The following is a 27950-nucleotide window of genomic DNA, read 5'->3' on the forward strand; positions in this document are numbered from 1 at the left end:
GAACAAATAATGCACAGAAAATGGCACATAAGGCTCACTATTATTAATTTTCTGTACTATAACTGGAAAAAAATTTGCAGTGCTGTGACTCAATGCATATCAAAATGAAGGGAGGCTATAGAACGAGCATTAAAGGTGGCAATTCCAGTCAATCAGAGATGATATACTGAAATGACGCAGCACTACAGCAATTAAAAAGCAACTGCCTCGCATATCAACAGTGTTTTAATCTGTACGAAGTCTGCAATTTTACGCATGACATCACATGCAACTAGTGCACAGAAAGGTCACATGCAGCATAGCTGACATAACGCCATCAATAAAGTGATGACCACGCAAAAGATGTAAAGACAAGTATAAGTTGCAGTTAAGAATGAGGCTGTTTAATTCATTTGGCAACAGCAGTTATCAACATGTGAAATATAAGACAACTGTGACCAATGGATTATGTACAAGCCAAGGGATGAATGCTGTACAAGTACTTCTCTCCTTTCCAAGTCTGTTAATAGTACTCAAGGAGCTTGCAATCGGCATTTGATTTGCCCTTCCCAAAGGACACACAGTATTTTACTGTGTGTCCTTTGACACAGGTGGACATGAAAGTGCAGTGAGGATCTGCTACATTACAGGGATACTCTTCAACAGCAATGTCTTGCATAGAAATTTTCCACTGTTTTATTAGCCGCAATACAAAGTGCAGTGCGCTGTGCAATAGGAATGAACTGAAGGAGGTACCTGTAAAATGAGCTGCTTTTCCAGATTTGATGTGTACTGTAATTATGAGAACAGGAGTTAACAAGCAGCGTAAATAAATGGATACATTTTTAAATTACTTTTAGATGTCCCCAGGAAAGTGGAAAGTAAGAATATTGCACAGCCTGAAAAGTGCAGCGGATGCTCTTGTTAGTTGGGTGCTTGGTGCCACACAGACGGTAAAGTAAAAAAAAAAAAAAAAAAAAAAAAAAATTCACCGCTGTGTTCCTTCTGGTTAAGAGCAGATGGCATAAAGTGGCTTCTTCACACACCACCACCATGCTACCAAAGTCAATAGTTTACATACCATGCACACACCCAGTTCAACATTTACAAGTGCGCTTCCTCTGCAGCCACACACGTCCCTCACCGAAGATGTCCAAACAAAGCCAGATGGGCAACCAATGACCAAGCCAGATGGGCAACCAAGCTGTCAGAGGCTGTATGTCACTTCCACACAGGTTGCCACAAGGGGATATCGAAGAGATCCTTTGCAAACTCGCGGAAGCCGAGATCGAGTTGAGACAATGCTATGAGCTGGCAGGCGAACAGCTGTTTTGGAATGCTGACTTGAAGACTTGCTGGATACACGAAGAGGGCTGTCCAGAGTGCACTGAATGGCAGCTTGGCCATCTTGGTCAGTGGATGAGCTGAAGAAAGGAGGCACAACACAGGGCATAACGGCACTGGCATTGGACTGAGCAGGGACAAAGCTGATGCGCTGGGGGCCAAGGCTTGTGCACAGCAGTAGTTGATGGCTTGTGTGGGCAACCCTGTGCACAAGTGCTGCTGAACCAAAGAGTGTCAGGGCTGCCGCGACATAGGCAATGGCAGATACAGCGATCACCTGCGAAGGGAAAAATAAGCAGTCAAATGCTAGGCGATGCCCAGAAAAAGAAACCTTGGCAACACCAAATCATAACAAGTGTTGATAAGATGCACTCTTAAAGGCACGCTTTTTGATTCTACTAGTTATACCCGTCAAGCGCGCAAAATAAAGTGCACTTATGGCGAGTCACTTTCGAAAAGTGCACTCTACCACTACTAAACGGCATAACATAAGTGCGCTTGCCAAAGTGTGCACTCAGATTGGAGTGCGCTCGCAAAACAGACTTTGAGGGCTGAGTGCGTAGCCTCGCCGGCAGGAATTTCTTCGTCACGAATGTATTATGTAATAAGATATGCATACAAGTTCATTTTGCGTGTTTTGTACATGTTTTTATTTCAGGAATTGTTTTATAATAGCAAAGTTTGTTATATCTCATAACAAAAACATGATGCAACCATGTACGCAACCTCTAAATTAAGCGTGGTGCGCCACTGTAGCCACACCATTTTCAGTTAGGGGGCGGTGGTTGTTGTTCATAGTGTTTGTTGATGTGGTGTCTCCGAATTATGGCCTGGTGTCAAATTTTAAGCATTTTTTGTGTGCTTTACTACTTTAAAAAGTAGGTCTCTGAACTTCATGCTTGGAGGTTCCAATTTCTTTTTTCAAATATGGTTTTCAGTTGCCAGTTCCGTACCAACGAGTGCTAATGCGAATGCATTCCTCTTTCCCGTTTAGCACTGCGTAGTGTAAAGTGTCTTTGGAGCTGCGAAGTGCACTACCCGTAAGTGCACTTTAACTTGCACGCTTGACTGGGGTATTATTTCTGCTATAAAACAGGATAGTCTTTCACCCAAAACACCACTACTAAAAGCAAGAGGACATTCACAACATTCCTCTATCATACAGGCTACGTACAGTAAAGTAGTCCTGCTAGACTCAACTAAGGTATGAACACTGGCATGCATTACTCAAGTGAGTACAATCGAACCCGGATATATCGAATTTTGGTTATATCGAACTCACGGAATATCCCCTTGAAAAAGTATAAAAAAGCCGCGTCGTATATCGAACTCAATTTCGACAAGCCGACACATATATCGAACTCCGCATCATGCCCTGGAAAGTGTGCCTTAACCCTCTGCCGTTTGCCTCGCGACGTGCCACGCGCGGAAGGAATGAGAGGGGACAGTTCGGCGACAGCTGGTCTAGGGCAGCGCAAGCGCCCATTCCCCAAAGGCGCGCGCATCAGCGGTTATCATTTCCCGCTTTGCAAGCCATGTGCGTGAATGAACCAGAGAGAACCGGTGGGAACGAGAAGGGAAAAACGCGATAGAGCGAAGCACAAGGGTGTGCCCATTCTTTTGCCAAGCTATCTCTCTCCTTCCTCTCTCCCGGCCTTCGTTCGCAGTAGCATGCGCTATGCATGCGCCAAGCCAGCTCAGCCCGTTTTCAGACAGAACATCAGACGATTTCTCCAGCGTGTTGCGAACCCTCTGCGCACGGCGGCTGGCGTGGCTATGGCGCCTGCGGACGTTAAAAAGTGGCAGATCTCTCTCTCTTTTTTTTTTTGCGAGAGTCGTTCATTCTTATCGTTGTGCTGTACGCGCGGCGTAGCGTAAGATATGGCGGCTGCGGAAATTAAGAAGTGGTAGTTGGTTCTTTTTTTTTTTTTTGCGGGAGTCGTTTACCTTTGCATGTATGAATTGACGAAAGCACGCGGTCAGCTGCGATCATGACACCGGCTTTTAGCATTGTTTGCTTCAAACGACATTTACAGCTATCACGCTTACAATGATTTTGTGGCAGTGGACTATGCCTGCCCCAAGCGCGGCGTGTTAAATCGAACCAGGCTTGTGCAATCAAGCCATCACGGGCACTCTGCCAAGTTCGCTGCCCGCCACCGCAGGAGCTATCAAAAGATAAACATTTAGTGACGTTATCGCTGGCATGCTGCCAAGAAATGAGCTGTGGATGAGACGACCGAAACGAAGTGGCACTCGACATCGACATGCAAGCGAAAACGCTCGAAATTTCTGCCGCAGGGACACAGAAACCTTGTTTTGAGCAGCGAGAGGGACGCAGTTCCAACAAGGTGGAAATTTTTCGGTCTGTCTCTGCCGCTTGTCGCTGAGATAGCTCAATCGCTTGCATGTGAGCGAGCTGGCCTTAATGCTTTTTTTTTTTTTTTTTTTTAAATTCTCGGGTGCAAACATGGAGGGTGGGTTCATTATGAAAGTGGGTTGATTACGCGACAAATACGGTATCGTTTTTTCGCATCGTAAGTGCCGTCACAAGCCGATTTCTGTACATCGAACTATTTCACGATCCCCTTCGAGTTCGATATATCCGGGTTTGACTGTATAGTGCACATAGATGCGTTATGGGCTGAATAATGAGCGTACGGCCTTTGTTGAAAAATAGATAGGCCAGAAGGTTTATCCCTGGTTGTTGCCAGCACTCTGAACCTCTAACATTAGCGGCAGCTTGTTACGCTGACCTCTCCAGGTTTACAATTCACAGAGAAGACTTTATGCAGGAACACGAATCGCTCTAGTTACTCACTTTAGCTTAATGTAAACAAGCTGTACACATGTAGTGGTCAAGTTTAAGTTCAGCCCGACAGAAATTGTTTCCTCTACTACGTGAAAGTTGCAACCTGGGAATGATGACAAGAAACCAATAAATTATGACGACCTTCCAGCAGTGCCAAATAGCATCCAAGATTTAGTGCACAGCAAGCTCTCCAAAAGCAATCCAATGTGGTTGACTAGTTAACGCACCTCAAGGTTGCAATAATTATCCGTAATAACATGAAGCGGTAAGCCACGCCTAACTACAATTACCAAAAATTTAAAGGATACGTTTCAATCAGTGTAAACTCACCTTGATCACACCGTCGTAGACTAGTAGCCAACAGCGCTCAAGTGCAGCCCCTTTGCACAGCACACAAACGTCAGTGTAAGTGGTCCAACCTCGCCTTGTGGACTCTAAATGCGCAACCCTGAAAAGGGAATTTCTCTCTGAATGTAAACAGCCTGCTTTCATTGGAACTTAAGTTGCAGGCCATATTTTTCCGCCTGCTCAACAGAAATTTTAAGTATAAGTATCTCCTCACCTGGTTTCAACGCTGTCCAAAACATGTGCAAAAGCTTTCGGTTTCACATACAAGCTCCAGTCCTAGAAACCAAAGGTACAATTATCATCAGTTATGCTTCTTTTGAAATCCCACCCACTCAGATATAAAAGACAAAACTTCAGAGGGCATTTACAGCAAGTGCACATATACATAGAAAGTGAGACAGATAAAAAGCAAATCACGGCAAAGGCATCTGATGTAAGTACTGATGTCTTATAGAACAAAGAGCACAGGCATGTAAACTGTGGTGCTCTGTTCAGCACCTATTTTAATGACAAAAAAAAAAAGTGTATAAAAATATTGTTATACAGTCGAACCTCGTTATAACGAAGTAGTAAGGGGGCGCAAAAATCCGATACTTGTTATAAAAGAGTGCGCCCAAATTCCTGTAAACAAGTTTGCTAATAAAATGAAACAAAATGCGCACTAATATGGACAACACAAAGGTGCGAAAACGCACAATTTGTTTTCATTAAAAACTAGGTAAAAGCATGAAACCTCGCTTTTCATTCTGTATTGAAGAGGAAGAATGAATACTAAGAAGGGATGTTGCCTCCGCGCACAACTTGCGTGACGGAGCCAAAGAACTTGGCGAGTGTAGCGCACGCGCGCGGGTCGGTCGCAGTGGCAGAGGCGGCAAGGGCTGACACCATGCCAGTCACATGCCTGTCAACTGTTGCATGGCTGGACTGGAGCAGCGGTGGCAATGGCGGCGGCGACGCTGGAGTCCGACCACGGCCGTTCGTGACCTCAGAGATCACCGCGCGTGCACGCGCGGTGATCTCGGAGGCCACTGGTAATCTGTGCTAGTTTTTGTCGCTGCCGCTAGATGACGTGGCACACAAACGCGCGGGCGATTTAAGCATACTTCAGCGGCGCCGCCCGAGTCCGGGCATGGTCGTTCATGACCTCCAAGATCACCACGCGCGGGGCTATGAGCTCGAAGGTGATAGGCGATAAGCCGTTGGTGGTAGTTTTTATTGCCGCCGTTAACCGAGGCGGCACGCGAAGGATTTAAACACACTTCTGCGGTGGGCGATTCGATTGATTGAAAAATTGCGTTGTTTTTTTTTTTTTCCGGCTCCTTTACGCATTTCTTGCCGTTTTAATGCAAAAAATACTGCTTCATTATAACCAATCTAGCATCAAATTTCGAAATTTTTCTTTCGTTATACAGAAAGAACTCCTAGAAATAAACCATAGACCAACCAAACTGATTTTAGTTCGTTTTATCTGATAATTCGCTATATCCGTGTTCATAGCGAGGTTCGACTATACAGTTTGGCAAGCTTAATCTCAAATGAGCATTCAATTTAAAGGTAATAAAAGGCGTAAAAAAATTAGCAGTGGTTCAACCTGGTTAAATTAACGGTTGGACGATAGCCCTTTGTAGTTATGCTATAATAGGACAGGAATGAACAGTGCACGATGGAGACGAGGATACAGCGAAAGGAACAATACACAAGCACTGACTGTGCACAGCTATGCAAAATTAATGTCATTCCCTCAGTATGCACCATTATGAGAAATTTTTATATCAAGCACATCATTTTTAGTGGCTGGTGCTTGAATACCATATTTACTTGCATAATGCTCGCCCTTTTTTTCGCAGAAAATCGGTGCTAAGTTAGGGGATGCGATAATTACGCGGGGAAGGGGGGAAATGCAAATGTAAATAGGCTGTGAACCGAGGTTCTCAAGCCAGCTATAGTAAATATAACTATTAATTTCAGGCAAGACTTACATTTGTAATAAAAGCACAGAGACGACAAACACTGACTGCAAAAACACTTTATTTGCGAAGGCTGGCCGCCCGCGGCATCACCATCACTCTGAGTCCGCGAGCTTCCTCAGCCTCACCGTCTTCACCTTCGCAACCTTCGTACCACACCAAGTCATCTTCCATCGCGTCCAGGGTGTTGGAAATGCCAGTTTTTTTTTTTTAAGCTCTTCACGACGACTTCAGCTCCAATCATGTTCCAGGCTTCTGTTATCCAGCTGCACAGCTGCTCTACAGATGGCCTCTTTATCTTGCCGCCTGGCGTAAGAGCATGTTGGCCTTCGGCCATCCATTCAGCAATACAGCCTCCAAACGTTATCTTTGAACGGCTTGTTCAAAGACACGTCCAGAGGCTGTAGCATTGATGTGAGGCCGCCTGGAATTATTGCTATGTCTGTGCGTAAATCAGTCAACTTCGCGCAAAAAGACTCCATGAGGTGACCGCGGAAACTATCGAGAACGAGAAGCGGCGGACAAAGAAGTGCTCCCGGTCACCGTGCCCACACAGTCTTTAACCAGTAGATCATCAACTCTGCCGTCATCCAACCTTTCTCTTGTACCCTTACATGTATTCCGGAGGGCAGCTTTCCTTTCGGCAGGGTTTTGCGTTTGAAAATGACATATGGTGGCAGCTTCCGCCCGTCTGCTGTCACGCCTAGCATCACAGTGCATCATTGTTTTTTGGCACCAGTGGTCCTGATGTGCACAGACTGCGCACCTGTCTGCTCCACTGTCGTGTTGCTCAGCATGTCAAAATTGAGGGGCGTTTGGTCCGCGTTCCCTATCTGCGAGAGCAAGTTTTTTTCTTGCCAAATTCGTATCGCGAAGCGATGGAAGTCCATGATCTTGTCTTCATAAGCTGCAGGTAGCCGCTGGCAAAGCGTCGTCCGCCTCCTCAGAGAAAGTCCATTGTGCCGCATGAATCGCGTGGCTCACCAGTTACTTGCCCGGAAATCTTGCGTCGAGATGCCTTCGTTCCTGGCAATTACACGTGCCTGGTTCTGTATCAGCTCTATTGACACGGCGCAACCATCTGCCCGTAGAGCCTTAATGTAGTCTAGGAGCACAGTTTCAACCCAAGGAAACTTACCCTTCTTTGGACCATGGAAGGCACGCAGAGTCTTGCTGGTTGCCTTGAGTTTGTCATGCTGCCGTCTCCTGTAGCTGACGCAAAACTCGTTGACTCCGAAGTGTCTGCTGGCGGCCTGGTTGCCGTGCTCCAAAGCATACTCGACAGCTTTTAGCTTGAAGGCAGCGGTGTAGCTTGCGTATCGCCCCATGGCGAAGCAGCACCAAGAGCGCGGTGACAAAAGTAGCATGCACTGAACGAGGCCTAAGAGCGTCTTCGCAAAATGGCGGAACTACGCGCGGGACTCGGGAGAATGTGCGGCGGAACCAGCAGAACAACAAAAGTGACAAGAATCACCTTGACGCCTTGACGTTTCCTTCTCGAGACGCTAGTGGCACTAGCGATCAGAGCTGGTGATGATGACGACGATGATGGTTCGGGTAGCGTTGTCTGGTACCGCATGCACCTAACCGGGCCAACTAGTTTCAGTAGCACTTGAAAGATGACGCTAGTCGACTCTCGCGGCTAGAAAGTCTACATGTTTTGCCGCGGCGCCCGAAACATGTAGGCTCCCTACTCATGGCAGTAAAGTTGGGGGTGCGATAATTATGCGAGGAAAAATTTTTTTCAATTTTCTATAGGCAATGTGGGGGGTGCGAGGATTATGCGATTGCGAGCATTATGCGAGTAAATACGGTATATAGAATAATTTGAGTCTTCTATCACACCTACACAGTTGCGTTCTAAACAGTTTCAGACACCCTCAGGAAATTTCCAAATGATGCTAGTACTGATGCAAGCGTACAGGACTGAACATGCAAAAACAAAACTAGACCGCGAGAGAGCACATGGGCTGCACTCTATGAGATACAGCAGCGCAATTTGGCTCAAAGGCTTTCATTTCAGGCCTGCTTTTTCGTATCCTAAATAGCCTAAACAAACGTTCTAAGAGATGAAAATTTTGCAAGATGAAAAGAGCCACTGCGAATATGACACTGAAATTCTCACATACTGCAGCTACACCCACTCGGCTACCGATTGTTTTCGTGTCTGCAGTGCATCATGGCAACCAAAAAGAGTAGGAGCACTGGTGCCTGTTCACATTCTTTACTAGCATGCTCACCGCATTCACAGCCAACAGTTGGTTGTGTTATGGCATGAAGCAATGACAAGTCTAGTTTTCCGACCCACGAGTGCAGAGCGGCTATGACTGATCTCGCAACAACCTTAACCAAACTTCTTTTGTGCAAGGCCTACTATCATGCAAACACTTCTGTATCATGCTGGTGATCATGAATGCCAAGCTAGTCAGCAGTATTTAGAAACGGCAAATTTTTTGACCGCAAGTTCTGTGGAGCAGGAATGTCATTATTTTCGGATGTTTACATGAGACTTCAACCAAAAATGCGTGCAACTCAAATCAAACAGCAGATTCTGTTTCTAAGCTATTTGGAATTTCAAAAATATTTCCATACCGATACCTGCCAACCTGAAGATTTCAAAATTCGTCAAACCTCCGCGACGAGGGGGGGGGGGGGGGGGGAGGGGGGCTGTTTTTTTTTTTTTTTTACTTTCCAAGAATTTATCTTTAGTGACACCCTTGCTCCCTCACCCACAAGCAAAATCCGTGTCCCGTAGAGTAATGAGCGAAAACTCCATTGTGTCACGATTTATTTTTGCAACGCTTTTGCAGTTGCTGACTTCGCCTGCTTCAAAAACTTCTCTGTGTAGGCTTGCTCAAAGCAGGTGCCACTCTGGTGTCCTTTCACCATCAGTAGACTTTCTAGAGTTTTCTCGGAAACAGATGAGCGAAACTCCATTCGAGTTTTGTTGACAGAGCTGAATATTTTCTCACATTCAGCGTTACTGTGGGGAATGGAGAGTATGCCCAGTATAACCATTGAGATTCTGCGGAATCTGGGCGATCCGTCGACATCTCGAATGCTTCCCAATTGCGACCACTGCATGTCGCACCTTGGCTCATTCAGTATGTCTGCTGGAATCTGGTAAGCTTGCATGTTGGCAAACTCCACTTCGAGTGCATCAATTGTTTCTTCTCTTGTTTCCCCACTCTGCTGGGGCAGAATAGCAGGAAACGCCATAATGAAATGAAGTACACTGCTGAATGAAGCAGTTTCTAGAGCCTGCACTTGGGCAACTTCAGCCATCTTCAGGCTGACGTCTTCCAGCGGGAACTTGTGGCGAATATAATCACATGCTGCAGTGAAGTAGAGACGTACAGCCGAGAAGAACTGCTCTTTCTCATTTGAGTTCAGCGTCTCAACTACAGAGGAGGTTGTCAGGCCAATGACGATGTCTTTATCATCTTTTTGATTCTCTACAGCTCCATAGGCAACTTCAGGCAATGAATGGCATCTCTTGAGAACACCTGGCCGCACAAATCGAGTCAAGAGATCCTCGAGAAGGCGGTTCAAGAGGCCCCTGAGCACATGAATCTGAGGAGCCTGTGACTGAAGTAGGCAGTTTGTCTTCTCAAAAAAGGAGAAAAAGACAGCATGCCCTACTTAGCTCCGATGACAAAAAAAAGAAATAGGCGCTCTTCACGGGTCACGTGGCTAGCTTCTGCAGATGACTCGCATTGAAGTTTCAGTTTCTTTGCTTGTGGTGCAGAATGAACTCCTTTTCTTTTTAGTGAAGGTCCATCACAGTCGGTGCTTTTTTTTCCAACACCTGCAGCAGCCTTGGGAAGGTGTGCAGCAGTATTTGAGGCCGGCGCAGGGTTCTTGGCGATTTGTAGAGAAGTCTTGGGAATCTGGTAAGACTCCAAAAACAAGCTCTGCTTATTGCACTGTTTTGTTTCATTCAAGAAAAAGCTTAGTGGTTTCCACTGGTCCAGCAGCCTCTTCAAACACTTCCCCAAAGACAGCCAACGTGTCGGCGAATGCTTCAGCATCTTCCTGACGTTGACGTCGTGCAATCTTTGAAAGTCTTTCAGTCGATCTTTCCGCTTTGAGCTTTTCTTTAAGTAAAAAAAATGTTAACCAAGGCCTCATCAACCTTTACAGGAAGACATGCAGCTCCTTTTTGGGCGGCCAAGTTGATGAGGTGGCATGGGCAACCAACCCCGATCAAAGCTGGTTGGGCCTCCCTCAATACAGTCGAAACGCTGTTTTTTTTTTGCCAGTCATGACATGGGCATTGTCCGAAGACAATGCCAACAGGTTTTCAAGAGGCAAACTTCGGGACTTCATTTCGTCGAGAATCAGATTTCCAATTTTCTGACCCGTCACTTCCCCTTGGATTGTACCGAGGCAAAGGAGGCGGCTTTCAACTCTACTGGTCTCTTTAACGAAGTATGTCGCAACAATAGGGTAAAGCTGCGTATCCCTATTGTTACTTCCGTCCACAGCAATCGAAAATACCTGTTTTTTTAGGGCATCCAGCAAAGGAGTCTCTGCGTTCACGGCCATTTCACGAACAATTGCCGTCGTCTTCGTCCATCCACAGGCGTAGCGTTTGGCTTCCTCGCACATGGGGAACATTTTCGGGAAAAGTGGTCCAGCGTGATCACTGACACTGAGTGGTATGTTGTGTTCAACTAAAAACGCCGTGAAATGGCATTCTGCACGAATCACACCGAGGTCGCTGTCACTGCGAACAAAACTTGTCAGGCTCTGCTAACTGTCCGCGGCTCGCACGTATCCTTGGTGCTTTTTAGAAGCGATGTGGATCTTTATGTCGGACTTGCCACCATGTGAAATGTTAACATCACAGGCACACGTGGTGCAAAATCCGAACTTCTCTCCTTTCTTAGACGGCACGAAGCACGGAAATTCTGCCGCGTACGACTTCAAAAATACTTAGAAGTACTGTCGCGGCTTTGAGCCCGCCATTGCACTGCGAAACCGCTACTACTAAAACTTCAGAATCACACCGAGTCGGACGCGGCCGCAGATCACGCAAAAACAGAGGCCAACACCAAAGTTGTCCAAACACGTGAACAAAGGAACAGCCACTAGCCTGGCGGAGGCGGTATCGAGTTTTGGATATGGATTCGTGTTCCCCCGAGTAGACTATAAAAGTCACTACAACGTTTGCAGCTGCTGATGATGATATCACAAATACGTGTTGCCCTCCCGTGGCCGCCAAAGGTACCATAATAGTGTTAACATGGTCTCCGAGATTACCCTTCCGCGCGTGTGGTGTTATCTCGGAGGCCATGACGTTAATAGATGTCCGCACTTTTTTTTTCCCCCCCGAAAATAAAACATTTTCCGTAAAATTTCCCGCAAGATTCGTAAAATCATAAGACTGGTCAAAATTCGTACATTTTACAGAAAATTCGGAAGAGTTGGCAGGTATGCCATACCCCTCCTTTTCATGACGCAGCCCTGAAAAGAGTGCACAGTCAACATCGAAAAATGCCGGCTTCTGTTTTGCTGTCGACAAAGCTTTTCAATGAACTTTGGTGCAGGGGTAGCGCAAAAGTGAGCAAAACCTCAATTTTGCAACAGCTTGTAGCAGGATTTTCTAATTGGCAAAGTTTGTTGCAAATGGTGCAGCAGTTTCAACATTGAAATACAAACAAATTAACCAGCTCAATGATTAATTAAAAAAACTAATGCACTAATGTGCGTGCATGCACACACACACACAAAAGGAAAGCAATAAGATTGACTTGCAGTCACACCTTTCTGAACAGTTAGTCCACTATGCAGCTGACTTGGCTTTTGTCCAACTAAGCTCCTGCAATGTGAACAGCAATTGGAACTCTGACCAAGCAGAGCATGAAAGTTGTTATTACATACCAGTGCATCCAGAAATTCCCGCTCCAAGACATTCAAGTCCTTCAGCTCCATATTTGCCGATGTAGCCCATTCAGTGTTGAATACCTCATCCTCTTCACCATCATCATACAGGAATTTTGAAGCCACCATCTGCAGTTTTATCAATAAGGTTCCATAAAAAGTGGGCTTTGTGTACAATATACTGCTGCAACTAGATCTAGATTAGGAATGCTGCTGATAGGCTAGTGCCAAAGTCTCTGTATTCAAGCCTCATTGTCTTAAACAAGTTCAAAAATAAGATGACTCTGCTAGTCTAATATTCCGTAAGTAGGGGTAGAGTCCCTCAATACTTTTTTTCTGGTCACGAAACTTCCGCCAAAGTTTAATACAGTCGAACCCGGATATATCGAACTCGAAGGGGATCGCGAAAGAGTTCGATATACAGAAATCGGCTTGTGACGGCACTTACGATGCGAAAAAACGATACCGTATTTGTCGCGTAATCAACCCACTCGCATAATGAACCCACCCTCCGCTTTTGCACCCGAGAATTTGAAAAAAAAAATAAAAAAAATGCGTTAAGGCCAGCTCGTTCACATGCAAGCGACTAAGCGATCTCAGCAACGAGAGGCAGCGACAGAGCGAAAATTTTCAAATTTGTTGGAACTGCGTCCCTCTCGCCGCTCGAGCCACCACGGCAGCTCAAACAAGGTTTCTGCGTCGCCGCGGCGGCAGAAATCGCGAGCATTTTCGCTTGCATGTCGATGGCGCGCGTCAGTCCGTTTCGGTCCTCTCATCCACAGCTCATTGGCAGCATGCCAAGATGCTGCGCAGCGATAACGTGAGGGCACGTTTATCTTTTGATAGCTCCTGCGGTGGCGGGGAGCGAACTTGGCAGAGTGCCCGTGATGGCTTGATTGCACAAGCCTGGTTCGATTTATCACGCCGCGCGCTTGGGGCGGGAGTCATGATCGCAGCAGCTGACCGCGTGCTTTCGCTGATTCATGCATGCAAGGATAAACAATAAAAAAAATATATATATAATAAACATCCCCGCAAAAAAAATAAATAAAAAATAAACCTGCCACTTCTTAACGTCCGCAGCCGCCATATCTTACGCTATGCCGCGCGTACAGCACAACGATAAGAAAAGACTCGCAAAAAAAAAAGCGAAAAAGAAGAAAAAAAAGAAACTGAGAGAACTGCCGCTTCTTAACATCCGCAGGCACCATCGCGCTGCCGCACGAAGAGGGTTCGTAACACACGCTGGAGAAAGACGGACTGAGCTGACTTGGCGCATGCGTTGCGCATGCTGAAGGAGATAGCTCGGCAAAAGAATGGGCACACCCACACACATGGCTTGCAAACGTCATGTGTTGGCGCACGGGAAACAATAACTGCAGATGCGCGTGCCTTTGGGGAATGGGCACGGCGCTGCCCAGACCAACCGTCGCCGAACTGTCCCCTCTCATTCCTTCCGCGCGTGGCTTCAAAACGTCACGCGGCAAACGGCCAAGGGTGATGCGATCGTCTTTGGGGAAGGCACACTTTCCAGTGCGTGGTGCGGAGTTCGATATATCGAACGACTGGTGAAATTGAGTTCGATATATGACGCGGCTTTCCTATACTTTTAAATGGGATTTTCAAGGGGATATTTCGCGAGTTCGATATAACCAAAATTCGATATATCCGGGTTCGATATAACCGGGTTTGACTGTATAGGGTCAGCGCTGGCTGCTAGAGGCACAGTTAAACACTGAAGGGCATGCATCTGCTGCCGGTGCTGCAGGCGACCGTCATATTTCTAGTTTTATTTGCTCTTTTAGGTGACGTAAGGATGTGCTCCCCATTAGGCAATTGCACGAGAGACGAGGACAACGATAATGATATGCGCGCATGCCTCACCGGAGCAGACGCCAGGCGTGAAACTAACTGCACAGCATAGAACCTGCTATGAATGAAACTTGTAATGTTGCGGCACACTTAGCCCCACTCTGGCCCCACTAAACAAACCACAGCACTGTTTACTTGTTTCCTGCCTACACGCTGTTCTCTCCAATCGCAAAACTTGCAGCACGCAAGCGAAAACGCCACTGCAGTCAGTGTTGCAGTGGCAGTCAATGTTGCAGTGCAGACGCTAAGGCACAGTCACAGATCTTCGTCACCCAATATCGGTTGGCAGATCGTCAGCAAACATTTTCTGTGCTTTATTTGCCCTTGTCGCTCTATGGTGATGGTCAGCAGCGTGCTGATGTCAGGCTACAGTGCCACCGGTGCCACCACGTCATCGAGATCGGAGCTGTCTGGCGCGCATTGGCCTGCACGTCGTCGCGATGTTCCGCTGTCCTCGCCGACCAATAGCCGCTGCCGTTTTCTCTTGAGCCCGCCCACAGCCGCGGCACGCGTCTGAAACGGCTTCCGTGGCGTTGATTTTGATCTCTGCTTGAAGCTTTTTTCGGCTGCTTGTTATGCAGTTATAGACATGAATTCGAGAAACGAATGCTTAGGAATAATAGCACTAGATTTTACACTTCGCGAGCGCGCGCAATGTTTTCCCAGGAATGCACCAATGGCAACGGCTGCACCTCGGCACTACGGCTGTTTACTAGCTGTGTACAAACAGATTTCGCTGCTTACGTCGCGTAAAATGTAAGCAGAGCCAGCTGAGCTCCCTCTGTTATCACTAAATTTGGGACCGCCGCGGTCTCCCCTGTTTCCAAGCTACTGAGGACCGCCTACGTGGTTTAGACAATTGTCAAATAGCTTGGAAGGCCTTCTAAAATCCTTGGGATAGCGTAAGGTCGAAGCGCTGGCCTCCCCTGTTGTAGTGATATCGCGTCGCCATTCACAATAAATTCCTCGACACAAATGACGTCTGCGGTGTGAAAGTGCTTTTCACAAACACGCGCATATTTAGAATCGAAAGTGAAGTCACCAGTCTCTTCCCGCGGTATTGCACGCTTCCATTTTTCCGACAGCTCTGTGACAGTGAGCAAGGTAGTGAAACGAGACCTTCTCGATCGCACCTTTGTAGCCGGAACGGCACCCTGATACGCAGCAAGTGTTCGGCATGGTTTCACGCACACAAGTTACGTGATGTCAACGCACAGAATAACACCAGACATTGAAATTCGTACCAGCGGCGATGCTTTCTAATCGTTCGCGACAGTGCTGAGCTCCTTAAAGGTGCCCTTCTGTGCCCAGTGGCGGCGCGGCGCGGCAGGCGCGGGCGGTATATGAACCTCTCTCATAGCGCTACGGAGGAGTTTCGTGACCAGAAAAAAAGTATTGAGGGACTCTGGGTAGGGGTGTGCGAACATTCGAAATTTCGAATATGAATCCAAGGGTGCAAAAGCTGAAATACAATTCAAAGTAATTTTTGAATCGGCAATAGTATCTTAGTTTTGGAGCAAAAAAATCCAGATTCGGAGCAGTTCACAGGAAAAAAAATAACTGCACTTTATAGCAGAAATTCAAATTTTGGAGCCGTTCAACGGGGAAGAAACCTTACTTTCAGCACAAAAAATAAAGAGATGTGAATATTGGACTGTATGAATGTCAACCAAAGGAAATCTAGCAAGGGCCACCTATCACTGGTGCTTGGTATATTTCCTTTGGGAATACGGCATGTACCTGTTTCTGTAAATAAACATTTTATACTGCAAGGCATGCTATCACACTAAAAAAAGAGAATGTGAGCCATAAAACTGATGAGGTTTATTTTTCAAACTTCAGGGACCAAATAAGAATGGAAAAAGCTAAGACAATATGCATTTCTTTTTTTTTGCATCTAACGCGATTTGACAATCTTAATCCCAAGATCTTATCTTGCTCGCAAGGCTCACAAAACAATGTTTTACACTCTGTGAAACCCACAGCTTGTGTCGCAGGAGGGCAGCTCCAGAAGAGCCCAATTTAAAAGCAGTGACTGCGATCAGCCTGTGAGAAGCGCAGTACAAAAAAAAAGAAAAAAAAAAAGAAATGATTCTAAACAAACAGAAAAAAAAAAGGCAAAAGAAAAAGAGTGACCAACAGGTGAAACAGCGAATGCCGAAAGCAGATAAGAAAGCAAGTCGTAAGCAAAGAAAACTGACGACCAAGTCTTCAGCCCATAATTTACACTTTTTAGGGGCTGACAATGACTCGGTGGACTCTGTGGTTATGACTTGGTCACTATTTTGGTTAAGGGGAGGTGAACGATGTCTCGGGATATTGGGCTACTATTTCGTGCACAGAGCAGACCTTGTAGCATTTTGCAGTTCCAGCATCCGTAAATGCTAATTTTGGCAATTCAAAATCTAAGGCTGCTGCGCATTTCCCTACCTGCCGACGCCCGAAATAAATTTCACGTGTGCCACCTTAAGTTATATTATATTAGCCCAAACGCAAAAGCTGTAACTGATGCACCTCCTACATTATCTAACGACGGGAATGTGAGCTTGTCGACAAGACAGCATAGAAACAACCTCACTGTACATGAATGTTTCAACAAAATACCGAAAACTGTGAAGAGCTTCATAAAAAAACAAGCGATACATCCATTAAAAGCATTCGGCACTTAAAACAAAACTGTACTAGTAAAAATACAAACTGCTAATTCCTGCACGTCTGTTCTGCCACTTCAATTAAAACCTTGCCAAAAGATGACACTAACGATTCTGGCACCAGATATGCCTGCCCAAATGGACGGTGTTAGTTTGCAAATCTGCACTTAACACACTGGTGGCCCTGAAAATAAAGATCCGAACAAGACAGTCTCTTGGTGTCGAAAAGCATTGTGTTCAGGGTTCTCTCCATAAAATTTCAAGAGGTAGACATTTGAGGGCCGGCAGGATAGGGAGTGGTGCTATAAAATGTTCCAATTATAGATAGCCCTAAAAAGCTGCTGAAAACAGATTGTATCATAGCAATATTATTTTTTAAATAAATACCTGAAATATGGCTGTGTATACATTTGAGATGAAAGCTATGCGACAGCTAAGATTTTTCATGAATTCGTCAAGTGCTTTGTTTTGGGCCGGCAGGATAGGGAGTGGTGCTATAAAATGTTCCAATTATAGATAGGCCTAAAAAGCTGCTGAAAACAGATTGCATCATAGCAATATTATTTTTTAAATAAATACCTGAAATATGGCTGTGTATACATTTGAGATGAAAGCTATGCGACAGCTAAGATTTTTCATGAATTCGTCAAGTGCTTTGTTTTGTACACACTGTAAGGAGTGTTGAACTATTGCTCCAATATCACAAGTACCATCGTGGCACTTTTTGCAGTGCAACGCAGTAGCAATAGTGTCTCATTACAAACAACCCCTTTGTGCTATGGGGATGCTTCCCCTCACGGACTGCTATCAGTGCGATGAAGCATCCTCAAACAGCAGCGGTTCAGCCTACTCGAAGAGCGAAGGAAGCAGGTGGATGCAAGAAAGACCCGAGTAGGCGTCAGAACAGCGTGATGCCGTCTCAGAATAAAACTAAAAGGACAGTGACGTGCACTGCAGCATCTGAAACATCGCAACTGTCCGAATCACAGTCGCAGAAAGTTATCTCTGATTACGGCAAACTTGAAGCCCAGGTGGGTGTTCGGCCTGAAAGGTAGGTGGCAAAACCATTGCCGCTCATCAAGGGGAGAACCCTGGTTGTGTTATACAGTAAAAGCTCGTTAATTCAAATTCCACGGGGCCGCCAGGCCAGTTCGAATTAACCAAAATTCGAACTAATGAAAGTGAGCAAAAATGAAGGCGTTTGATGCCCGGAGGGCACGAAAAACATTTATTTAGCAAAAAAGTCTGTTATCATCTTCTGCTTCTTCTCTCTGAGGGCTACCGTACTCACTCGGTCTTCTAGCATGCGAATGCGACGCAGGGAGTCTTCTTCCCCCTCTTCAAAGCTGAAGAAAAGGCGCGCGACATTCAGCGCTCCCATAACTTCTGCCGCGGATGGACGCACGGGCTCTTGCTCCTCGTCGTCGTCCTCGTCTTCTGCCTCTTCTGGGACAGACTGCTCCCCAACAATTTCAGCGACAATGTCCTCATCACTTAGGGCACCGCACACTGCTGCATCGCTGTCTACTCCAACGTAATCATCAAAACTGACGTCCTGCAGCACAGCACGCACAGCCGCAGGCAGAGGCTCCGGACTCCCATCGTCGCCACTTTCTTTCATACTTCCGGCAGCAAAGCCACAGTGGTGGAAGCAGTTTGCAATTGTGGACGGCGTGACCTGCTCCCACGCACGCACCAACATGTGCATTGCTGTGAGCAATGTGATGGTGCTGGTCTTCTGGTTTCCAGTGCACAAAGTCATGCGCTCGATCATGTGGCGCCTATAGAAACATTTGATGTGTCTGATCACCCCCTGATCCATCGGCTGCAAGGTCGCAGTCGTGTTGGCGGGCAAAAAGATGAGCCTTGTGGCTTTCAGCTCGGCGTCGACTTTGTGTGCCGAGCAGTTATCCACAATGAGGAGAACTTGACGCTTCCCTAGCTCCATCCTCCGATCGAATTTCAAGAGCCATTTTTTAAACAATTCGCCCGTCATCCACGCCTTGCTGTTGGCGGAGTATTCCGTTGGCAGCGTCCTAATGTTCTTGAAACATCTAGGCTTATGTGCCTTGCCGACAACAAAAAGAGGGACCTTCTCCGTCCCGGTCATATTAGCGGCGACCAGAACAGTAATCCGCTCTTTGCTTCGCTTGCCGCCAGCGCAGCTGTCCCCTTTAAATGTTACTGTTATGTCGGGCTGGAGCTTATAAAACAAAGCCGTCTCATCAGCATTGAATATATCATGTGCCGAGTAGCTTTCTAAGTACTGCTGCAGAGCACTGCTTCGCCACGTGGCACAAGTTTCTGCATCCACTTCTTTGGCTTCTCCAGACAACACCCGGAAGACAAGATTATGTCTGTCTCTAAAGCGGTGAAACCATCCTTCGGAGGCACAAATCTTCCACATTCAAGCGCAGGGCGAAATCGGCCGCCTTCGCCATGATAATTGGGCCGCTCAGTGGAATGTCAGCGCTTCTCATTTCTTTCACCCACGTGATCACAGCGGTCTCAATTTCCGGATACTTGGCTAACCGAAGCCTTTTTCTGTTGCCGGCGAAATCTTCGGCTTCATAGGCATCCTTGATGGCCTTCCTATTTCGGACGTACGTCGACAACGTGCTTGGTGGAATCCCGTGCTTTTTTGCGATTTCCACTTTGCTGGCCTTCCGTTCATCCACCTCGTGTAAAATAGCCACTTTCTCCTTCACCGTCTTGGCACAGTATTTCCCACGCGAACACATCTCGCGGACACAAGCTCACAACAAGCGGCGTGCAAAACGAGGGCTCACGAAATGCAACACGAAACCGTGGTCGATAACACTAAAACGTCGTTCCTCGAAGGAGTCGCGGCAGGAAAGACTGTTTAGTACTTGTTCCAGCACCCTAGCGGCGCCCCGATGGTTGTGCCATCTATCGTTCTGCCGTGAAAGCTTCCAACGATGGTTTTTAACAGCGCCGCTTGGCGGCGCGCAGTTCGAATTATGGGTGGCGGCGCCAATTTTTGAGTGAATTAACGAGCTGTTACGCGCATAGACTTCTATGCACTGCGGACCGGACCACGATGACTATTTCGAATTATCCAAAATTTCGAATTAACGAGTTGTGAATTAACGAGCTTTCACTGTACTGGTACGCTATAGTTGTGTCTCCACAAATGGATTGGATTGGCCCTCGGCAAAACTGCAGGTAGCCAACGCGGTTCTTATTTTTCAACAAATCTACTGCAACTGCAAACTTTTGCGGTTAGTCGGGACATTTTGGCGCAGCGTTACAAATTTCACGCTTATGGCATAGCTTGGCATAGAAATATGCAGCTCTATCAAAATGGCGTAATTGGCACAGCTGTTGCACCCTTGCAAATCAAATATGTTTGTTATTCGCTTTGTATTTGAGAAACTAACATTCGGATTTCCGAATATCCAAAAATTACAGAACACACCCAAAATTTTCGCATTCATCACAGTTTCACTGCACTGCGCTCTTCACAGCAGTGCTTGACTGCACGGACTGTACAGTGAAGTATCCTCCAAACATGATGGGGCAGTTTTGTAAAGAGGGCCTTCTTGACAGTGTGTGCAAAGCGAAGCACTTGACGAAACTGGAAAAAAACTGAGAAACTGGGAAACGTTCCCAGTTTGGTTTCACCTCAAATGCAGACAACTATCGAGCAGGTAATGTTCATCCAATAAAATTACTGTGATGCAAATGGTTTCTGGCATTTTCTTCAGGCCCATTTGATAATCCAGAACAGCAGCTTGAGCTTGTTGGTCTTTCTTCTTCAGGTAACAGCGAAAAAAAACCAGACGGGACACGAGCAAGAACACACAACGAGCTGACTTTCAGCGCTCGTGTGTTCTTGCTCTTGTGTCCCATCCATGGTTTTTTGCGCTGTTACCTGAAGTTGATAATCCAATCCCTCTGTTAATTCAGGCAATGTTTTATGGGCCTTTGCAAGCCAAATTATCGAGAATTTACTGTATTCAGCAGTGATATAACAGCTCTACCCAGGTTTATGTAGGTCCTTCCACTACAAAACATTTGGTGCATGGAATCTTATATAAAACTTATACTCGACTTTAAAGAAAAGTAGGATAGGTACTTCTGTGCAACTGTAGTATTCTACACTAATTTTATTTGAAAATACTGTGTTAATTCTGAAGTAAATAATATGAACAATGTTCACTTTTTGATTTGATATTTGAAGGCACCTTTTTTTTTCATATCCGATTTATATTCAAAAATTTCAATATTCACACACCCCTAATGTAAAGCAAAATATAGAGTAATGAAAAAGTAAGTTCTATGCCTGAAATGAGTACAAAAATCTGTGATGCTCTGTGCCAGAAATATATTAGACAAGCATGCACCGGTTGCTGAAATGTTCGGGGGCAAAAAAAAAAAAAAAAAAAAAAAAAAAAAAAAAAACACTTAATTATTGCATAAAACTTCGCAAGAGCTGAAAGTGCAAAACATGGAAGTAGATACTCTGGATGAGGTCTGATTTGATCAATTATTTCTACAACGGTCTATAACAGAAGCTCAAATGAAAAATCATACAGACACGTGCAATGAACTCGAGCATCAAAGTGTTGCAGGATGTTACAACAAGAAACAAAAAAATACCCTCATTTAAACATAACTCACCATTGAAACCAGGAACAGATCACAAGAGGACACGGAGGTTATGTACTGTGGGTTCTTGTGTCGAAGTTGGTCCAGGTAAACCATAGCAAGCATCATGGAGCATGGAGTGATACAGGCCCTCCTAGAACAATGAAGCATACGATACTGCTGTAAGGACTAGAAGAGAGGGGGGGGGGGGGGGGGCATGCGAGTTTTTCACAAATTGGCCATATGTGCTTGGCAAAAAAAGATGCATAATTTTTTCAACAGAATTTTTGCTCTAAATTTCAATAACTGATACAGTTATCATCTCATTTCCTAATATACAAATCGTGAAAATTAAGAGCAGTTCTGCTGTTTTGACCTTTGGAGACAATAACCTTTCTTAAAATAAAAAGATCAACTGGAACCGAATTTAAATACCGAAACCATCAGAAATATTCCCAGGTCAGTGAAACAGCTTCAGCCAATCCTCAATAGACCTTAATAATCCTTAATAATAGACCATTTCTGTATTTGCCTCGGGAGTGACTAATGCAAATTTGCATAGGTGGCTTACACACCACGGTTTCGCGCAACCGCGGTTAACCCTGCCCGTGTAACAAGGGTATAAGTCAGGGGTACAACGGCAGTGCTCAATATCAAGGTCTCTACATGTATACCAGAGCAGGTGTCAAAAGCAGATTATAAGACTGTGTGGCTTTTCACTGCGCTCATGGTCACCAACACGGCACCCACCACAATGTCAGTGTAACCCACCAGTCAAAAGAAGCTTTTTGCAATACAAACCTCATGCTCCTCTTAGCCACAAGGTTAGTTTGGTTCATGGTGTTCAATGTTCTAAAGCTCAGACTATAAGGGATGCCGCAGGGGAGGGCTCTAAATAATTTCAACCACTGTGTTCTTTGACGTGCACAGACATTGCACAATACATAGGCATCTTGCAGAGACGCCGTAGTGGAGGGCTCCGGAAATTTCGACCACCTGGGGTTTCTTTAAGGTACACTGACGTTGAGCAGCACACGGAACCTTACTTTTCACCTCCATCGAAAACCGGCTGCCATGGCCGGAGTTCAATCCCACATCATTGGGCACAGCAGTCGAGCGCCTTGACCACTGCACCACGGCGGCAGGGAAAATTAAATTTGATACCTTCATTTTTAAGGCGGAAGCCTTTAATGCCTCATGCAGTGTCCCGCGTCCGTCCTGTCCCATTATAGCTGTCATCATCATGACTTAGCCATGCCGGGCACGTAAGAAACGTATCTTATACCGGTTTCCATTGGGCGAACAGGAGCACTTTTAGCTGCACTAAAGGTGCTCTCGCGAGTTTCAGCGCCTACCAGTGGTCGAACAGGAGCAGTAGCATTGTGTTCTATTGGCAGAGGAGGCGCGCTTTTGGGGTCCCGGGAGCAGCCGAGAGCAGTCCTCGGTGCTCCGTCGCCAGCGGCGGAGTACAGGGAGAACGCAGGAAGTCACATGACCTTTTTGATGTCCCTTCTGGCATGGCCGGTCTCGAGGGAGAGAGTGCGCACGCTCTCCCTCGAGACCGGCCGTGCTTCTGGTTATTCGCCGCCCGGAGCCCAGCCAGGACGGTTGAGAAAAATGGTGGAAGACGGCAGCGGTGGCGTTCGGCCGGCAGATACGGGCAACGCAAGCGCGGGAAAAGTTTGATCACATGACGCCTGACGTCACGTACTCCGCCTCGGAAGGCTGCTTGGGGAGCAGCGTGAACATTCCATTGGGGAGACGAGAACGTGCGTCACCAGTGCTCTCGTGCGCTGCTCGTCGCTCTTGCTCCTGTTTGCCCAATGGAAACCGGTATTAGTTCTCCTTGTCTAGCGTCATGCCAGTGTGGTTGCCATGGAGACCGCCACCGGTAGTTAGTGGCAGATAGTAATCGATAATGACAGTTAGTGATAGATAGTGATAGTTCCAGTGATGATAATTAGAGATGAGTGACTATGACGTCGTCCCCTGGTGATGTCATGACAAATTGTGGCGTCATGACCGTATGTGACGTCATCACGACGTCACATCCGGTCATGACGTTACAAGGCGATTCATGCATATATGAAGCTGACCCCACCGGGCGTCCGACCCAGGAGTCCGTGCAGCGCCTTTCATTTGGCCCTTCCTCGAACACAGCACCACACAGCATAGCAGTACAGTAGGCACCAGCGGAGTTTGAAATTGGTTTACAGGAAAGAAAAGGTGTGTAGCCAAGTCACTAGTAGCCAGTAGTAAAACTGCGGTGGTCTCGCACTGCGCATGCCAGACGTCCGTGCGCCTTTCATTTGGCGCTTCCTCGAACACCACACCACAGAGAATACAGAAGGAGACGCAGCACAGCAGGCATCAGCAATGTTTCAAATTGGTTTACAGGAAAGAAGAGGCGCAGTACCTGTCACAATTCTCCGCAGACACATTAACCGAGCCGTAAGGAAGTGCCCCCTAGAATTTTTTTAATTAGCACTCATAAACTCGGGACTGCAATACAATAAAAGGAACATCAAAAGCCCTTTTTAAACAGTCTCTTCAATAAATGCACTTATAACGAACAAAAGTAATAACAAAGCTTTTTGCAATCAGGCTCACAAGCCCAATTCCAAACTGATGACAACATTCGCAAGCTGGTTCCGATTAGCAGAAAATTGCAGTCACTCAAACTGATATGGCGTTCAGAGATTGGGTTGGGAAAGGATGCCTGTACCAGTGAATAGGGAAACCACAAAGCTAACTTTTGACCGATAATTTAATTCTAAATAAAATGTGAGATAGTAGGCCTAGTTTAATGCAAGCAGAACACTTGCATTATAAGCAAAAATTACAATCAATGCTCTGCCATAAATGCTATTGTTTTTATAGATTGCAAAACCACTTTGCGTAAATTTTAATAATCAAAAGTTGTACAGCACATACAACTAAGTCAATGGATGGATCTTACAAAGAAATGTTTACTATGGTGCCACACCATCCACTATCAGAAAAAAAAGAAAAAAAGGGCAGATGTAAGATTGCAACTCTGTGACAAACAATGAAGGTGGTGTGGTACTATTGCCATCAAATGAAATGCGAACAGCTGAGCAAATGGAAAAAGGTCCAATTGAGGCAGTCTGCCAGCTCAAGTGGCACAGCGAGGAAATGAATGTAAAAGCAAACAGAAGCAAAACAGTCTCAAACCGAAACTGTACGCTTATCTCTGATAATAATAGGTAGACTGCTTCAGCTACACCTTTTTTCACATGGTCCACTCTCCGCATTTCATTTGACGTTGATAGTACATGTTGCACCGTTGCGGAGCTGAAGAGTTGTGCAATGCAGGCAACATAATGCGGATACCATATAAGTCCTTAATAAAGTTGAGCTTAACTACTAAGTCATACAGCTTGTAATGAGCCATTCTGCAAGATAAAATGATGCATAAGCCATGAGAGCATACCTTGACACCGATGCCGCATAATGCATGTCGAGGACTTTAAGCCCATCATTTGGCAGGACCTTAGAGAACATCTCAACAGAAATTCCTGAAATATGCAAAAGTAAAGTCATCTTTCAGGGTATAGCTCAATTCAGCCAAAAAGCCCTAGTAAAGATTGATGAAATGGCCACAGCAAGTGAGTTAGATGAGTTGCTTCTGGCCCAGAATAACATGGCAAAAAGACCTTCAATATAACAGTAACCGAGGGCCAGCGGCCACGACGGTAGGCTGGCAGCGCACGAAAATGGAAACGGTACGACCAAAACGATGCATCCTAGACACGGCTCTCCGCTACAGCTACACAGCAGAAAGCTCCGGGACAGGTGCGCGCTGCGGTTACGCAGTCCGCCGGAGATCACCGACGTGTTATGTATGCGACATCCGTTTTCTAGAAGCGCCAACAACTTTGCTACTGAAACAATGTTGATGGCTGTTACGCGGCACGCATTGCCGGACGTGTGTGCGCCACTGGAAAGCTAACGAAGCAGCTCTGGCATGGCTTAAACCTTACCTGTCAATGCCAGGGAAGGTCGATCCGTCGTCGGCAGTTTGCCGTAGTACAATGTCTTCCTGATCCGGTCACTGAGTTCCACATGGTCCCCAAATATCTAGCAGTCGAAAGTGCGCGCGAATAAATTGAACGAAAAGATCAAATGACACAACGTGCAGTGTGTATGCTGACCTCATCTTTTCACAGTATAAACCACTACGCTCCCTCCCATGAGTAACAAATGATATGATCGGCGCGAATGACGCACCCCGATAGCGTCAACGGCACGCCATTTAAGGCAATCTAAGCACTGCGACCGAAGGCCACGCGATACACTGGATACCAACTCAAGCGAAAGTAACCTACACGCCACGTGCCTTTGACCATTAACAATAAAAGCAACCACAAATCAGTCAGCAACATACGCAAACAAGCAATGCAAAACATTGTTCCACATGGTATGTACAGTACATACCTATAAAAGCGGGTTGTTAGGTTACCTGGAAATGGCGATTAAAAGCGAGACTTCACGGATGAGCTAAACAAGGATGAAATCAATTTTCACGTTTCCATCATTTCAAGTAAGAACAGCAGTTAGTGCTCCCCTAATCGAAAAGCCCCAGAAATCAAAACGAAAAAGAGTGTAACGGCACACTACGAGACGCCGCAGACTGTACCTGTATATCGGCGCCTAAAAGCAAATCCTCTTGGTCGTTGTCGAACGAAAGGGCGTGAAATAAGTTCATTTTCGTGAGGTGATCAGAGACGTCGAATTCATTTATGGAATGGTCAAGCAGGAAAGCTTAGAAGTGCAACTTTAGCTCCTAATCAATCTTGCTGGTCGGCAATATTCTTTCGCCCTCGCGCATCAGTCGCGCTCGCTCGCGCCTCAAAGCCCTAATCACACGATAGTAGATTCCGGCGCTGTGGCGCTAGCTGTAATACTAATTTTCACGTGAGTAAAAATACTGACTGCTAATAACAAAAATACTACTTATATATAGCAAAGTTTTAAACTTAGTATAAAAGATATCAACTAGTATTGCTGTGCTTTGAAAACATGGAGTTTGAAAAATTGTAGTTCTCGTCCCAACCGTGCTCCCTAGCGCCCTAGCATTATAGCATCACTAGTTCTTCCTCCATGATCACTAGCATTTTCCTTCCTCCATGACGCTTGCCCAAGCGCTTGCCCTCTCTCTTCACTGCTCTCGCATAGAGAAAGAATGGCTCTCACGCCCAAAAGAACACAAGCAGAAAGTAAAAAAAAAAAAAAAAAAAAAAAAAAAAAATCAACAACGTTTGCTTTAGGTTGTAGATGCAAATATACAGTGTCTCAAACAGGTGAAACGCTTCGGATGGTACGCTGTGGGCAACAAAATTAAATACGTCTTCGGCACAAGTTAGGCTGACACATTGCATCGGCGTTGGCTGATTCTTGCTGTTGAGCTGGCTGATGAAACATTGCTTGAAACCACACAAAAGGGTAATGGGGTTATGAAGTTAGCGATATGACTCAGTATTGCAAATATTTGGTGCCCACGATGATGAATTTTCTGTTTCATTAACTTATGGCCAATTAAAAAGAGAAATGAAATAGTTTGGCAGCGGTACATGTAAGCTTTTAGCTGACAGTCAAAGTATGTACTATCACTTCTCTTCAGCACGCATTCTGCAAAGAGGTATAAAGTGGAGAGATTCGCTCAGGGCAAAAAAGCGAATTGTTGCCAATGGTTCCTCTACTGTGTCCTTTAGTAAAATAAAACTGGTGGTAACGAGGAGTTATAACTTTGAGCCTTGGAAGGCACAGAGTTGATATAATGCCGGACGGCTGTAATGCACGTGAACTGCGAGCACAGCCGAGGACGCGCAGCCGCGCGGCCGGCTTGGCCGGCTGCCCATCCCCCTCGGGCATTCGGCACTCGCGGACTCGCGCTCGCGGGCTCGCGGCATCAACTGCGGTGGCGACGCCTAGCGTTGGCTTGCGGAGATGCTCCTGCATCGCATCATCCGACTGGCTTTTGAGTGGTGCGTTTGCGGTGGATGGTCGCGCAGTGTATCCTAGTGCGGTGTTGGTGTTGTCAAGGGATGTTTTCGGCTCCTTGCATGGGACACCTGCGATCATAATGCGACCCGGCATAGCCGGAGAAGTTTGCTAGTACGTTTCGCGCCGCAAGTCATAGAGATAAGTCAAATTGAGAACTTCTTTTCATCAAAAGATCTACTTATCATGGCTGCGACAGTCGTGTGCTTATGAAAACCTGCACATACAAGCGAACCAGTTGCCGACCATATTTTCCCACAGTGTGAAGGACGTTCGCCGCCGAAATGGCTCAGGACATCGAAATTGCCAGTCTGCCTCCCGACGTGCGAGAGAAGCTCGCGGAGTTGGAGCTGGAGTTGTCTGAAGGTGAGACAAACCGCAAAATCCGTAGGCCTAACAGTGCCAGAGGTTAGCAGACGACTTACAGCCCAATGTGTAAACGCTATAAATTTCTTC

The 27950-nt window shown here is 46.1% G+C and overlaps 2 protein-coding genes across 4 annotated transcripts in view; one reads left to right on the forward strand and one right to left on the reverse strand.

Annotated features, from left to right (window-relative positions):
- Positions 1-191: 191 nt before the first annotated feature.
- On the reverse strand, positions 192-26363 carry LOC146206589 (protein CNPPD1). Its single transcript, XM_084591327.1, has 8 exons — positions 26131-26363; positions 25475-25571; positions 24925-25009; positions 21504-21624; positions 12337-12465; positions 4698-4759; positions 4466-4583; positions 192-1600 (listed from the first exon to the last, which is right to left on the reverse strand). The coding sequence occupies exons 1-8, from the start codon at positions 26197-26199 to the stop codon at positions 1187-1189; spliced, it is 1095 nt and encodes a 364-aa protein (XP_084447453.1). The 5' UTR covers positions 26200-26363; the 3' UTR covers positions 192-1186.
- Positions 26364-27458: 1095 nt separating this feature from the next.
- DIP2 (disco-interacting protein 2) overlaps positions 27459-27950 on the forward strand; it is a 236597-nt gene continuing 236105 nt past the window's right edge. For all 3 annotated transcript variants that reach the window (XM_084591333.1, XM_084591337.1, XM_084591335.1), the window contains exon 1: positions 27459-27860. In XM_084591333.1, the coding sequence (XP_084447459.1) occupies positions 27779-27860 (82 nt within the window). In that variant the 5' untranslated portion in view covers positions 27459-27778. The remainder of the gene's footprint in view (positions 27861-27950) is intronic.

Source organism: Amblyomma maculatum, chromosome 1, assembly GCF_055883805.1.
Source record: "Amblyomma maculatum isolate TAMU_Amacu chromosome 1, ASM5588380v1, whole genome shotgun sequence".
NCBI classification, from domain to species: domain Eukaryota; kingdom Metazoa; phylum Arthropoda; class Arachnida; order Ixodida; family Ixodidae; genus Amblyomma; species Amblyomma maculatum.

What these genes read in the sequence shown, in the direction of transcription:
- LOC146206589 (XM_084591327.1), bottom strand. Translation starts at nt 26,199, where the DNA reads ATGAACTTATTTCACGCCCTTTCGTTCGACAACGACCAAGAGGATTTG. An exon ending in TATGCGGCATCGGTGTCAAG is followed by an intron (nt 21,625 to 24,924) that starts GTATGCTCTCAT and finishes TCATTGTTCTAG; the next exon opens with GAGGGCCTGTATCACTCCAT. An exon ending in TCTACGACGGTGTGATCAAG is followed by an intron (nt 1,601 to 4,465) that starts GTGAGTTTACAC and finishes TTCCCTTCGCAG; the next exon opens with GTGATCGCTGTATCTGCCAT.